General features: G+C 38.0%; 1 long non-coding RNA gene and 2 gene segments (V, D, J or C); all 3 read right to left on the minus strand.

The window, feature by feature from the left end:
* Positions 1-4,964: 4,964 nt before the first annotated feature.
* Positions 4,965-6,548, minus strand: LOC148152790 (uncharacterized). Its single transcript, XR_015761915.1, has 3 exons — positions 6,174-6,548; positions 5,785-5,889; positions 4,965-4,997 (listed from the first exon to the last, which is right to left on the minus strand). It is a non-coding gene; the product is annotated as an uncharacterized LOC148152790 (long non-coding RNA).
* Positions 6,549-9,425: 2,877 nt separating this feature from the next.
* Positions 9,426-11,299, minus strand: LOC148152791 (immunoglobulin lambda constant 1-like). The segment is given in 4 exon segments: positions 9,426-9,892; positions 10,575-10,679; positions 10,958-10,988; positions 11,276-11,299. Coding segments are annotated over 4 exon segments (483 nt in total).
* Positions 11,300-14,117: 2,818 nt separating this feature from the next.
* LOC148152792 (Ig lambda chain C region-like) lies at positions 14,118-15,905 on the minus strand. The segment is given in 2 exon segments: positions 14,118-14,670; positions 15,756-15,905. Coding segments are annotated over 2 exon segments (360 nt in total).
* Between the last annotated feature and the right edge of the window lie 41 nt (positions 15,906-15,946).

Below are 15,946 nucleotides of genomic sequence, written 5' to 3' on the forward strand. Positions count from 1 at the left end.
GCACATTATTTACTTGCTGCATACATCCACAATGAAGATGGCTCTGATTTTGCTGCCTATGCTGGCAATCCAGTTTCAAGGTGAGCAAGGAAATTGGGGAAGATGCATTTAATGACGGATGTTCTGTGTTAAAGGTTTTCATTAAGTTAAATTTTATTTAACAGGATTGGCAGCAAATCCCTCTGTGACTCAGTCTCCAGCAGTGAAGTCAGCTGCGTTGGGGGAGACGGTCTCTCTGAGCTGCTCAGCCAGTGCAGGAGTTGATGATGATCTGAGTTGGTACCAGCAGAAACCTGGACAGCCTCCCAAACTGTTATTTTATAAAATCACCAGACGTCAATCTGCTCCCAGTCATTTCAGCAGCAGTGGATCAGAGCCTCAGTTCACTCTGACAATCAGAGGAGTTCAGGCTGATGATGCTGGAGATTATTACTGTATGGGTGCATACCCAGACCTGTGCACACAGTGTTACAAAGCCGTACAAAAACCTCCCTCAGATCCGACATCTGGGCGGAAGGAGACTGACGTGACGCTCCACTGCTTACAGAAACAGTTTCACACACACATGCAAACACACACAGAGCTTTGACTTACAGGAATGGGAAATAAACCTCTTTCATGAACTAAAAATTCACATTTACCGGTAATTCCCTATTGCATCTCCAATCTCACAAAAAAAACCAACCCCAAAACAAACAAAAAAAAAGAGAAAAAGAAAACACAATATATTTTTAGTTGATTTAACCCCCCAAAAAATACTAAAAGATGGTCAAGATGAGAGAGTGTAGATTTTGTTCTTTGTGTGGTTTTTATGCAGACAGTTGTATTAATAAACAAGCAACAACTTTATCCAGATACGGTGGCAAAGACACAGCTTCAGGACTTATTTAACATGACTCACAGCAACAAGTTAATGTTCTGTTCATTTTATTTAATGCATCAAATTATTTTCTTTATCCTGCAAAAAATAACATTGATATTCATTAGAAGTAGAAATATGAAAAAAGACATCGCTTCACATCCATTTTTACTAGAAATATGCATCTTGTAATCATTATTAAGAATGTATAAATAATTTAAAATAGATACAACATTTAACTGATATGATCAAAAAAGTACATTTTGGCATTTTAAGAACAACTAAAGAGGATCAATATAGGAAGATTATAAATAAATGTATCACACTTTACATAAAACTAAAAACAACATGATGGGAAGGTTAAGAGTTTTTAACCTTCAACCTTCAATCAACTTTGGCTTTTAGCTAAAGAAACAAGAAAAATCTGCAACAGATACAGTATCCAGTTGGATACATTATTTTTAATATAAGTGGTTAAAAAAACGCAAAAACTCAGTTAAATTACTTTAAAAAGTACATATGCCTCAGTTCTGGTCACAAGATTTTTCACTTTGTCTGGTGCTGAGAGCAGAGAGATGATTTCCATAGAGTGGAGGCTTTGCATGGTCAGCTGATCCTCCAGTGAACTGAGAAGGTTTATAGTCCTGTGAGTTCAACACTGCAGGACTCAGATCTGTCAGTCAAGCCAGCAGAAGCAACAAGCACCATGACCCTCATCACCATCCTCATCTGGACGCTGACCTGCTGCTGCTTTACAGGTTCATTCACTCAGCAACATTTCTACCATGATGTGCTGCTGCCTTTTCTCTCCTTTCTTTCTGCTGACAAATGAAGGATTTGTTTTTGTCTGCAGGATGCAGAGCTCAGATCACTGTGACTCAACCTGCAGTGGAGACGGTTACACCAGGATCCACTGTCAGACTGAAATGTCAGACAAACCCAAGTGTAGCATCATGTTCTTATGGTCAGTGTATGTTCTGGTATCAGCAGAAACCAGGACAGCCTCCAAAGCTCCTGATACACTCTGTCAGCACACTTCAATCAGGAACTCCACCTCGGTTTAGTGGCAGTGGAAGCGGCTCTGACTTCACTTTGACCATCAGTGGAGTTCAGGCTGAAGATGCTGCAGTTTATTACTGTAAGAGTGTCCATAGTGGCCCAGTGTTCACACAGTGATTAGTAGCCGTACAAAAACCTCCCTCAGTCAGACTGCAGACACTCTGAGCTGTTAGAGCAGAAACTGAACAGACTCTGATCCAGACCACTGAACACAGAGATGAAACCTCAGCAAGGCCTGAAGCTCTGCAGTAAATCTTTATCATTAACTACAATTCATATTTTCTGTTTGATATGAAATGTTTCTTACAATAAAATAAAAAATGTCCTTTATTAACACACATTAATATTTAGTGGCAATGGAAGTGGTTCTGACTTCTGACAATCTGATAATTAAATTTTCAGATTAGTGTGCAACATTATAAACCCGTATTCTTTTTTTTTTTCAGAAAACACAATATTTTATTTCTTTAGCTTTTTATTACCAGCAAAATTTTCATTAAATGAAATAAATCAAATTAAATGAAACATCAACATTTCCATAATGTTTCCACCATCAAGTTCAAAAACTAAATGAGGTTGAATTTATCTGCACAGTTTATTGGTTTCCTCTCAGGTTTCACCAGGAAAACGACTGTTTTCTTGTAAATGTGTTCTGGTAAAAGAAACAGCGTCAGCATTGATTCAAATGTTTCATGAAACACAAACAATCACTGACAAGGTAAGGCAGGGTGTCCAAAGGGAGGTTCAGGGGCCTTTAGTGGATCCTTGAATGATTCCTTACTGCAAAATTATTACTGAAAACATCTTCTTAAATGTTAGGTTCATCTTTTAATCTTTTAATAAACAAGGTTGTTGAATTTTTTTTTTTATTTCTTAGTGAACTGAACCACATTTATCCAGTGACTTTCACTCCAAAGCAGACTGAGTCACACCTAAATCTCAATTAAATCATCAAACTTGAATAAATCTCCAAACCTTTTCAAAGAAACAGTGATCCAAAACGTTTTCCTTTAGTTGAGGATGGACAGAATTTATTTTGTTCATGCAATGACGTAAAATAATTAGTAAAACTACAAGATGTGCTGAAATAATAAATAAATAATATTTAATTGTCCTATTTTGCGTCTGAGTCACCTTTCATCTCCTCTCACACCAGGTGTCTGTTTGACTGTTTGCTGCTTTGAATGATTGCTGTGCTTCGCTGCTCCTGGATCAGTTTAAAGTGAAACTCAGAGAAGCTCCTCTGCAGTCTGACGGCCAGATTTTCCTCAGCTATGATGTTTCTGAGTCCACTGTTGATCACGCTGCTGCTTCAGCTGCCAGGTGAGGAACGACCAGCTTCTGTTTTCACTTGTTCTCAGATGAAACACAGTCACATGTTTTCTACTGTTTCCATCCTGCAGGATCAGACGGTAATCCCTCTGTGACTCAGTCTCCAGCAGTGAAGTCAGCTGCGTTGGGGGAGACGGTCTCTCTGAGCTGCTCAGCCAGTGCAGGAGTTGATGAAGATCTGAGTTGGTACCTGGAGAAACCTGGACAGCCTCTCAAACTGTTATTTTATAAAATCACCAGCCGTCAATCTGATACTCCCAGTCATTTCAGCAGCAGTGGATCAGAGCCTCAGTTCACACTGACAATCAGTGGAGTTCAGGCTGATGATGCTGGAGATTATTACTGTATGGGAGTGCATAGTGGCCCGGTGTTCACACAGTGATTTATAGTCGTACAAAAACCTCCTTCAGTCAGACCACAGACTGGCAGCAGCTGTGAGTTTCTTCTGCAGACTGGAACATGGATACGGTCCAGTGAAGTTCACTCTGTAGTGCTAATGGAAGAAACTAACAAAGTATTTATTTATTGAAAATAAAGATCAACATTAAAGTGAGTTTTAAATAAGCTCAGAGTAAAATATGTCCCATTAACATGACTTATGTTCATCAGAAATTATTTTACATCTCATGAGAGTGAAGTCTCATAGAAAATTTAATATATTTGATTGCTATAAAAACACTTCTTAGTACAGCATAGAGTTTGAGGTGAACAAAACATTTATTAAACATCAGTAATCAAACTGATTGCATATTGGTTTGATTAATTAAAGTGTTGGGATAAATTAATATCATCAACATGTCATTTCCCTGAACCATAACAGGAACAATCACTGTGTGACTTTATTCATTTAATGCAACATATTTCACTCAGTGAGAAACATCTGATACTAAATCTAAAGTTGAACACCATTTTTTAAAGCAATTAATATTTAAATAACAGATGTTGATGAAATCTTTAATATTCAATAAAATTTTCATCTTGAATAATTTATAATGTCAGAAATTATTGTCTGTTCTCACCTGAACAATCCAGAACCGACATGATTTTCATAGCTGCAGACATCTATACATTTTGTATATATATGCTTTTATTTCCCACGTTGTTAAATGACCTTAATGACCATTATTTAAAGAGCCACTCTTGATAAAATCAACTTTCTTCTTCTTTGTCATGACAGTAATGAAACTCTCTCCATTATAATGTATCAGAGCAAGCTTTATTAAAACACACAGCAAATGAATCCCACTCACATCCAGCTGCTGAGCTTCACACATTAGTCTAAGTTGTTGAACATTTCTCAGCGGTTTAGTTGAGCGTCACACAAGCTTTAGTTTGTCTTCATCCAGACTCCTGTTGCTGAGAGCAGCAGGTGTTTCTCCTGCTGCTCTCCCACTAAGAGCTCCTGCTCTGGGCCTCATTCAGCCTCTCTGGCTCTCACACTGGCTCCTCCGGATGCTCTGGACCTGGCTGTGGCCCTGATGGGCCACCCTGCAGGAGTACAGCTCTCCTTTCATCCACTTCTCCTGGCTCAGGCTTAAGGTGCTGCTGCTGCCGTAGCGTCCGCTCTTCTCCTCCTCCGAGCTGCTCAGGACCCCGTCTGTCACCGCCGTGCCGTCCACCTCCCAGCTCACCTGGGCTCCCTGAGGAGAGTAGCCGCTCAGCAGGCAGAGCAGCGTGGCCGAGCCCCCAGAGAGCTGCTCAGAGGAGGGGGGCAGCAGAGAGACTGAGGGTGGGACCGCGGGGCCGGCTGGAGGGGAGAGCAGAGACACGAGGAGCAGATCAACGTCTGCTGGTCAGGACACACACATATCACAGTGGACTATAATATAATAACACTGAGGAGACGGATGGTTTAGAGGCTGGATTCATTCATTCATGTTTACTTCACTTTCAGCTTTTTATTCAAATCTTCTGGAGCTTCCAGAGAAAAACACATCAGAGCTGAAATGTTCTGACCTCGACTCGTCAGGAATAAAAGGAGCAACATGAAATATCAATGTGAATAAAACAACATTTTACTGTAAATATGTTGGTTCTGTAAAGATTTGCTTCATGAAAACAAAATGGCTGAACACAGTTAAAGATTTTCCATCTGTTTGTTTCACTTCCTCTTTACTGCATCAAACTAACAGACTGGAAACTTTAAAAGCTCAAAATAAAGCAAATATTTTTACATTTTATTGATTTTTTTACAAGCATCGGCAACAGATTTTAATGCATTAAATATTTTTAAATATAAGGATATATTTGTGGTTTCAGAATTAGGATCCTCCACTAAAGTCTAAAAACAATTTTTCACTATTTAATTAAAAAATACAGAACTGATGTAATGTTTGTTTTCAAATAATCATATAATTTGGTAAACGGTATAAAATACATGAATATTTATTACATATAAACTATTTGACCTAATGGTAACAAAGTCAAACAAATAAAAAAATACACATAAAGCGCTCACAAAAATAATAACGTTTGATGACATAAAGAGTAAAAATAATTTTTTATTTATATAAAAATTAAATGGTGATACTCACAGTGAACGATGAGTTTGGTTCCTCCACCAAAAGTCCACCACAGTGATACAAACTCATTGAGAGGCCGTACAAAAACCTCCTGCACTGTCAGGAGACATCTAGCTGCTGAAATGATGTTTTTAAAGTGATAAAAATCACATTTTAAACTGTATTTAATCTGCAAATCATCCAACATTAATTCAGCTTTAAATTCCTTCATAATTTCTGAGAATATTTTCATTTTATCACCAATGAAAAGTAAAATTTACTTTCTCTCCTCTACTGCATTGCAACATTGTTTAAGTTTGCAGCTTTCATTATGTTTACAAGGTTAAAACTGTTTTTAGTATAATTTAATTCATGAAAACCTTATAAAAACATCAACTTACATTGATATATAATATATTTACCTCTAACTTTTAGTAAAAGAGGAAAATTATCCTTGTATGTCCAAGAGAAATTTAAATTTAATCCAAGAAGTGAAAATCCTTCATGTTGTTTCTGTTGTTTTTTTTCTTCTCTTCAAATAAGATGATGAGAGTTTTAAATCCAGTATCTATTAGTGTTGGTTCAGTGTCTCTGTTTGTCTGAGAGCAGAGAGATGATTTCCATAGAGTGGAGGCTTTGCATGGTCAGCTGATCCTCCAGTGAACTGAGAAGGTTTATAGTCCTGTGAGTTCAACACTGCAGGACTCAGATCTGTCAGTCAAGCCAGCAGAAGCAACAAGCACCATGACCCTCATCACCATCCTCATCTGGACGCTGACCTGCTGCTGCTTTACAGGTCAGACCTGTTTCACTTTATTTTTTTTCTCCAAAAAGGCTTTTAAATAATTTGAACAGTTTTATTATTTTATTTTAAATGGAAAATTTTCCCTTAAGTGTTGGAAGTTTGTTTTGTATGTTTTAGTTATTAATTAATTATTTAATTAATTAATTACATTTTTTTTACAGGATCCAATAGTCAAGTAACTGTGTCTCAGCCTGCCTTAATCACATCTTCTCCTGGATCTACAGTCACTGTGACCTGTGACACAAACCCAAGTGTATACAAATGGTCAGATGGTGACTTTAGAACGTACTGGTATCAACAAAAACCGGGAAACAGTCCAAAGTTGGTGATAAACTTGGGGAAAAATCCTACAAGTGAGTTTTCCTCTCGGTTCTCTGGCAGAGGAGATGGAGCAAAAGCTGAGATGACCATCAGTGGAGTTCAGGCTGAAGATGCAGCAATTTATTACTGTCAGAGTATCCATGAAGTAAATAGTGCCTACGTGTTCACACAGTGATTAGTAGCCGTACAAAAACCTCCCTCAGTCAGACTGCAGACACTCTGAGCTGTTAGAGCAGAAACTGAACAGACTCTGATCCAGACCACTGAACACAGAGACGACTGGAAACCCTAACATATCTAAAAAGATTCAAATGTAAGAAAAAGATATAAAGACACAAATTTAAAAAGCAAAAGAAAGCATCTTGACTCTAACAAATAATTTTTACTGGCACAGTAAATAAATCTGCAAATATTTTTACATTTAAAGAAAACTTTCTGATTTCACTGATACAGATCAACACATTTTCTACCTCCTGTCATTCCAGTAGAGACTTGCTCCCTCTGTTTATCTCTTCATCCTGTAAATATATCACTGCTCTGAAGATAAACATCATTTCAGAACAGCTGCAAAACTGATGGTTTAAAACCTTTTCCTTATGACGTCTGCACAAATAAACATGTGAGTTATTGTTTTGGGTTGTTAACCTTTCACCTGTTTTCCTCTAAGATCCAAGAATATTAAAGTCAGTTTTTATTTTACTTCTTTATTTTTATCTTTCTATTTTGTTTTCTGGAGTGCAAAAGTTGTAAATAAAAAATAAGTGACTATCCCATCTTCTTTTTATTAACAGTTCACGTTTTTAATAATTTTATCAAAACATTAAGGTCACTTTCTAAAATGTCTCTATCCTTTGTAAATCAAGTTGTTGCAAAATGTCTGAATTATGATAAACAAGAAAATATCCAGGAATGTAGAAACACAAAGTTAGACAAGTTTCTTCTAATTAAATATCATTTCTACACTAGAATGGCCGATCAGTTACAAGTGTATCATCCTAAAATATAAACTTTAAAATATAAGTTGTAATGTGGTTGAACCTGGTGCCTTTTGAAGGAAAATGATGAGAATCTATTTAATTTAGTGGTTATTGAAGAACATCAATGAAGTGAATTTGATCAGCTGTTCAACTAACAAAATTTATAATATTCTTCAGAATGTGTGTTCAGGTTGTTGTTCTTTTTACATTTAATATCAACATTAATTAAAAATATGATTTAAAGGAAAATATAGAATGGTTCTGCATCCTATGGTGTAAAATTTAACTATAAATAATAAACACATTTTGAAATAATAGGTCCAAATAGATCAAAGTCACGTTGATAACCTTGACATACCAAGAAGAAACATAATGAGGATCATTGAAACATGAATACAGGTAACATTACAAAGATTTAAACCTTATGTTGCTCAATGTATGGATCCATTTTATGTCAAACATTTGCTGATTTTGTGTATTTTAGCTAATAACACATCACATTTAGGGAACATAGAAATATTAGAAAACTGACAACATGAAGAATCAATAAATACTTTATTTGATCTTCAGTTGAAATAAAAACTGAATATTGTCACTAGATGAAGTGTTGGCTGAATCATCTCTATGTTTCCTGTTTCATCTCAGCAGGTGTGGATTTGCATGATCTCGATGCTTCGCTGCTCCTCAAGCTTTAAGTTCTTCTGCTGCAGAAAGTCCAAAGTGTGTTTGAGCTCCGACCCTGAAACCTGCATCAGGATGACGTCTCCAGTAGCTCTGATGGTTGTGTTGGGTTTTCTCACTCAGGGTCAGACTGACTTTTAAATTTATCAAGTTTTCTTTGAACTCATACTTATTATTGTTTTCCTTTAACTTTGCTCATTTCTCTTTTCAGCATCATCTGCCAATAATTTTCTGACTCAGTCTGAACCATCAAAGTCAGTCAGTGTTGGAGCGACTGTGACCATCAGCGCCACAGGAAGTTCTAATATTGGTCCTGATCTCAGTTGGTACCTGCAGAAACCTGGACAGCCTCCTAAACTTCTTATATATCAGGCTTCAAGTCGGTTCTCAGGAACTCCATCTAGATTCAGCGGCAGTAGATCTGGTTCTGATTACACTTTAACCATCAGTGGTTTTCAGGCTGAAGATGTTGGAGATTATTACTGTCTGGGTTTCCATGGTGGCGGCGTGTTCACACAGTGATTTATAGTCGTACAAAAACCTCCTTCATTCTGACTGAAGGCTGCAGGTGCAGAGAAATGATGAGAACTGGTTCAGTGAACACATCACAGAAGTTACCAAGCAAAACCATCAAATATCTAAGGATGAAATCACCAACTATAGATTATTTTATAAACACAGATGTTGAAATTTGTTTTATAAATAAGGATTATTAATACGTTTTCTTATGTTTTGCCTCACAAACACTAAAGAGTCTTTAGTTTTTATCTAAAGGCTTTTACATGTGCAGGTTTCTAAAACGTTTTATAAACTTTACAGAAATGAAGATGAGACGACGTTTGATCAAGAACATGAACGTTGAAACACAACAATAAATACAAAGACAGTGATTGACATAAATCTGCACTTTTATTGAAACAATCCATTTGCTCCAAGTTACATGAGAGAACATAAGGAAGATGAATGAAACATGAAAAGTGATGTTTGTGAATAAAACATGACACCATGATGGTTCCAGCCATGAAGCTGCAGCTCTACTCTGAGCAGCGGTCAGGCTCCAGGGTTTGAGTGACAGGACTCTGTCCACTCTGATTGGCCTCACAGCTCACTGAGCCCGCCTTCCTCCACTGGTCTGCAGGGAGGCTCAGGGTGCTGCTCCAGCTGTAGCGGCCGTCCCCCCCCAGCACCTCCAGGCTGCTGGACACCCCTGAGGACCTGCTGCTGCCCCCCACCTTCCAGCCCAGACTCCAGGTGGAGGGGAAGCCCCCGCTGGCCAGACACACCAGTGTGACGCTGCTCTGCTGCTGCTGCTCTTTGGAGGGGGGCAGGACGGTCAGGGTGGGCCGCAACACACCCACTGCAGGAGAGAGGGGGAGAAAAGACGCAGCCATGAGAACCAAGGATGCTGAAGACGCCTCAGAGCTTCACTCTTCATCACTACTCGTCACATCTTCATCACACCAGACTGAATAACCAATCGCTGAGATGATTTTCTCTTGGTTAAACTGAGACACCAAACATTCAAGTGGAAACAGTTCAAACGTCGTCATCTGTTTCTTTCACTTCCTTTAAACTACATGGAAAACAAATGAACCATGAACACGAAGCTGCTCTGAGTTTACTCTCTAAATATTAGTTCAGTTTGACACCAATTCAGGTTAAAGTTTAAAAATGAAGAAATTATCACAAACATGTTAAATTAACAGGTAAAATGACCCAGAAAAGACAAAAAACAGTGAAAAGAAGTAAAATGTTAGTTTTGATGTTAGAAAAATTAAAACTTAAACTATACAAAACATTTATAAAATACCTATGAACTGTACATTTTATTGTTTCTCTTGATTAGTTTTACTGGTTGTTTGTTTTAGACATTTTTACAGTTGTGGAGCAACACAAACATCTGTAAAGCTCAGTTATAAACATCCACATTTACATTTTGAATTCAAGTAAAATGAACAAACTTTGCTGGAAAATGAATTAGTAAAGTTAAAAAATTAAATTCTGCTACTTTTGCAACAAAAAAAACTTTCTGTACTTACAGTTAACGATGAGTTTGGTTCCTCCACCAAAAGTGTACCACAGTGATACAAACTCATTGAGAGGCCGTACAAAAACCTCCTGCACTGTCAGGAGACATCTAGCTGCTGAAATGATGTTTATAAAGTGATAAAAATCACAGTTTAAACTGTATTTAATCTGCAAATCATCCAACATTAATTCAGCCTTAAATTCCTTCATAATTTCTGAGAATATTTTCATTTAATCACCAATTAAATGTAAAATTTACTTTCTCTCCTCTACTGCATTGCAACATTGTTTAACTTTGCAGCTTTCATCATGTTTACAATGTACAAACAGTTTTTAGTATAATTTAATTAATAAAAACCTTAAAAAACATCAACTTACATTGATATATATTTACCTCTAACTTTTAGTAAAAGAGGAACATTATCCTTGTATGTCCAAGAGAAATTAAATTTAATCCAAGAAGTGAAAATCCTTCATGTTGTTTCTGTTTTATTTTCTTCTCTTCCAATAAGATGATGAGAGTTTTAAATCCAGTATCTATTAGTGTTGGTTCAGTGTCTCTGTTTGTCTGAGAGCAGAGAGATGATTTCCATAGAGTGGAGGCTTTGCATGGTCAGCTGATCCTCCAGTGAACTGAGAAGGTTTATAGTCCTGTGAGTTCAACACTGCAGGACTCAGATCTGTCAGTCAAGCCAGCAGAAGCAACAAGCACCATGACCCTCATCACCATCCTCATCTGGACGCTGACCTGCTGCTGCTTTACAGGTTCATTCACTCAGCAACATTTCTACCATGATGTGCTGCTGCCTTTTCTCTCCTTTCTTTCTGCTGACAAATGAAGGATTTGTTTTTGTCTGCAGGATGCAGAGCTCAGATCACTGTGACTCAACCTGCAGTGGAGACGGTTACACCAGGATCCACTGTTAGACTGAAATGTCAGACAAACCAAGCTGTTGCAAAATGTTTTAGCATTGACTGTATGTTCTGGTATCAGCAGAAACCAGGACAGCCTCCAAAAAATCTAATATATCAAGTCACAAAACTCCAGTCAGGAACTCCATCTCGGTTTAGTGGCAGTGGAAGCGGCTCTGACTTCACTTTGACCATCAGTGGAGTTCAGGCTGAAGATGCAGCAGTTTATTACTGTAAAAGTATCCATGTAGTCAATAGTGCCGACGTGTTCACACAGTGATTAATAGCCGTACAAAAACCTCCCTCAGTCAGACTGCAGACACTCTGAGCTGTTAGAGCATAAACTGAACCGACTCTGATCCAGACCACTGAACACAGAGATGAAACCTCACAAGGCCTGAAGCTCTGCAGTAAATCTTTACCTTTACCTCCTGATTGCCATCTATTGGATTACTTTGCCTGAGAAACCCCTGTGCATGACCCTGGACTGTGTTAACGACTGGCTTCTGGTTTGTGGATTTTGTCCCTGTCATCTAGTTCCTCCCTGAGTACCCGCGGCCCCCCTCTGCCCTTTCACCCTTCCCTCTCCAAGCTGGCTTCCCGACCCCTCTGGCCCTCCACCTCCTCACTCACCAGTGTGACCACTCCCCTGTGGAACCCCCTCCTTTTCCCTTTATTTAGCAATAAACCTTTTGATCTGATTTCTGGTCTTGGCTGCGTTTTGGGTTCTGGCTGATTTTCGCATACACGTTACACAGCATTGATTCAAATGTTTCATGAAACACAAACTATCACTGACAAGGTAAGGCAGGGTGTCCAAAGGGAGGTTCAGGGGCCTTTAGTGGACCCTTGAATGATTCCTTAAGGCAAAATTATTACCGAAAACATCTTTTTACATGTTAGGAACATCTTTTAATCCTTTAATAAACAAGGTTGTTGCATTTTTTTATTTCTTAGTGAACTGAACCACATTTATCCACTGACTTTCACTCCAAAGCAGACTGAGTCACACCTAAATCTCAAATCATCAAACTTGAATAAATCTGCAAACCTTTTCAAAGAAACAGTGATCCAAAACGTTTTCCTAGTTGAGGATGGACAGAATTTATTTTGTTTATGCAACGAGGTAAAATAATTAGTAAAACTACAAAATGCACTGAAATAATAAATAAATAATATTTAATTGTCCTATTTTGTGTCTGAGTCACCTTTCATCTCCTCTCACACCAGGTGTCTGTTTGACTGTTTGCTGCTTTGAATGATTGCTGTGCTTCGCTGCTCCTGGATCAGTTTAAAGTGAAACTCAGAGAAGCTCCTCTGCAGTCTGACGGTCAGATTTTCCTCAGCTATGATGTTTCTGAGTCCACTGTTGATCACGCTGCTGCTTCAGCTGCCAGGTGAGGAACGACCAGCTTCTGTTTTCACTTGTTCTCAGATGAAACACAGTCACATGTTTTCTACTGTTTCCATCCTGCAGGATCAGACGGTAATCCCTCTGTGACTCAGTCTCCAGCAGTGAAGTCAGCTGCGTTGGGGGAGACGGTCTCTCTGAGCTGCTCAGCCAGTGCAGGAGTTGATGAAGATCTGAGTTGGTACCAGCAGAAACCTGGACAGCCTCCCAAACTGTTATTTTATGAAATCACCAGCCGTCAATCTGCTCCCAGTCATTTCAGCAGCAGTGGATCAGAGCCTCAGTTCACACTGACAATCAGTGGAGTTCAGGCTGATGATGCTGGAGATTATTACTGTATGGGAGTGCATAGTGGCCCGGTGTTCACACAGTGATTTATAGTCGTACAAAAACCTCCTTCAGTCAGACCACAGACTGGCAGCAGCTGTGAGTTTCTGCTGCAGACTGGAACAAGGATACGGTCCAGTGAAGTTCACTCTGTAGTGCTAATGGAAGAAACTAACAAAGTATTTATTTATTGAAAATAAAGATCAACATTAAAGTGAGTTTTAAATAAACTCAGAGTAAAATATGTCCCATTAACATGACTTATGTTCATCAGAAATTATTTTAAAGCTCGTGAGAGTGAAGTCTCATAGAAAATTTAATATATTTGATTGTTACAAAAACACTACTTAGTACAGCATAGAGTTTGAGGTGAACAAAACATTTATTAAACATCAGTAATCAAACTGATTGCATATTGGTTTGATTCATTAAAGCGTCGGGATAAATTCATATCATCAACATGTCATTTCCCTGAACTATAACAGGAACAATCACTGTGTGACTTTATTAATTTAATGCAACATATTTCACTCAGTGAGAAACATCTGATACTAAATCTAAAGTTGAAAACCATTTTTTTAAAGCAATTAATATTTAAATAAAAGATGTCGATGAAATCTTTAATATTCAATAAAATTTTCATCTTGAATAATTTATAATGTCAGAAATTATTGTCTGTTCTCACATTAACAATCCAGAACCGACATGATTTTCATAGCTGCAGACATCTATACATTTTGTAATAAATATATATTTCAAATATTGCAAACAGTGTTTAAAAGTAAAACTGTCTGCTTTTATTTCCCATGTTGTTAAATGACCTTAATGACCATTATTTAAAGAGCCACTCTTGATAAAATCAACTTTCTTCTTCTTTGTCATGACAGTAATGAAACTCTCTCCATTATAATGTATCAGAGCAAGCTTTATTAAAACACACAGCAAATGAATCCCACTCACATCCAGCTGCTGAGCTTCACACATTAGTCTAAGTTGTTGAACATTTCTCAGCGGTTTAGTTGAGCGTCACACAAGCTTTAGTTTGTCTTCATCCAGACTCCTGTTGCTGAGAGCAGCAGGTGTTTCTCCTGCTGCTCTCCCACTAAGAGCTCCTGCTCTGGGCCTCAGTCAGCCTCTCTGGCCCTCACACTGGCTCCTCCGGATGCTCTGGACCTGGCTGTGGCCCTGATGGGCCACCCTGCAGGAGTACAGCTCTCCTTTCATCCACTTCTCCTGGCTCAGGCTTAAGGTGCTGCTGCTGCCGTAGCGTCCGCTCTTCTCCTCCTCCGAGCTGCTCAGGACCCCATCTGTCACCGCCGTGCCGTCCACCTCCCAGCTCACCTGGGCTCCCTGAGGAGAGTAGCCGCTCAGCAGGCAGAGCAGCGTGGCCGAGCCCCCAGAGAGCTGCTCAGAGGAGGGGGGCAGCAGAGAGACTGAGGGTGGGACCGCGGGGCCGGCTGGAGGGGAGAGCAGAGACACGAGGAGCAGATCAACGTCTGCTGGTCAGGACACACACATATCACAGTGGACTATAATATAACACTGAGGAGACGGATGGTTTAGAGGCTGGATTCATTCATCCATGTTTACTTCACTTTCAGCTTTTTATTCAAATCTTCTGGAGCTTCCAGAGAAAAACACATCAGAGCTGAAATGTTCTGACCTCGACTCGTCAGGAATAAAAGGAGCAACATGAAATATCAATGTGAATAAAACAACATTTTACTGTAAATATGTTGGTTCTGTAAAGATTTGCTTCATGGAAACAAAATGGCTGAACACTGTTAAAGATTTTCCATCTGTTTGTTTCACTTCCTCTTTACTGCATCAAACTAACAGACTGGAAACTTTAAAAGCTCAAAATAAAGCAAATATTTTTACATTTTATTTATTTTTTTACAAGCATCAGCAACAGATTTTAATGCATTAAATATTTTTAAATATAAGGATATATTTGTGATTTCAGAATTAGGATCCTCCACTAAAGTCTAAAAACAATATTTCACTAATTAATTAAAAAATACAGAACTGATGTAATGTTTGTTTTCAAATAATCATATAATTTGGTAAACGGTTTAAAATACATTAAAATCGATCACATATGAACTGATGACCTAATGGTAACATCTTACATATTTTGACAAAAGTCACAACAAATTATAATAAACATATAAAACATTAGCAAAAATAACAACATTTGATCACATGAAGACTAAAACGTAATTTTAATTCATAAAATTAAATGGTGATACTCACAGTGAACGATGAGTTTGGTTCCTCCACCAAAAGTGTACCACAGTGATACAAACTCATTGAGAGGCCGTACAAAAACCTCCTGCACTTTCAGCAAACAATTTTCTACTTAAGAGATAAAATTTCTGCTGCTGCAAAGTCATAAAAACACTCTCTGTAGAAGCTCAGTTTCAATGATATAAAACAAAACAAACTAAGTTATTAGATAGATTTATGGAAAATATCTAACATCTAAAATATCTAATAGTATTGAAATTTTTGTAAAAGTTACAAAGATCAATATATCTACCTCCAAGATTGAAGAGAAACCTATATTCCATTGGTATAAAATTTGAAGTATTATTTTTAATTTGATCTTCTTCTATTTTAAAACAGTCAACATAGTTTTAAATCCAGTATCTATTAGTGTTGGTTCAGTGTCTCTGTTTGTCTGAGAGCAGAGAGATGATTTCCATAGAGTGGAGGCTTTGCATGGTCAGC

The sequence above is a fragment of the Poecilia mexicana genome, unplaced genomic scaffold, assembly GCF_051168715.1.
Source record: "Poecilia mexicana isolate PSO_F unplaced genomic scaffold, ASM5116871v1 scaffold_22, whole genome shotgun sequence".
Taxonomy (NCBI): Eukaryota; Metazoa; Chordata; class Actinopteri; order Cyprinodontiformes; family Poeciliidae; genus Poecilia; species Poecilia mexicana.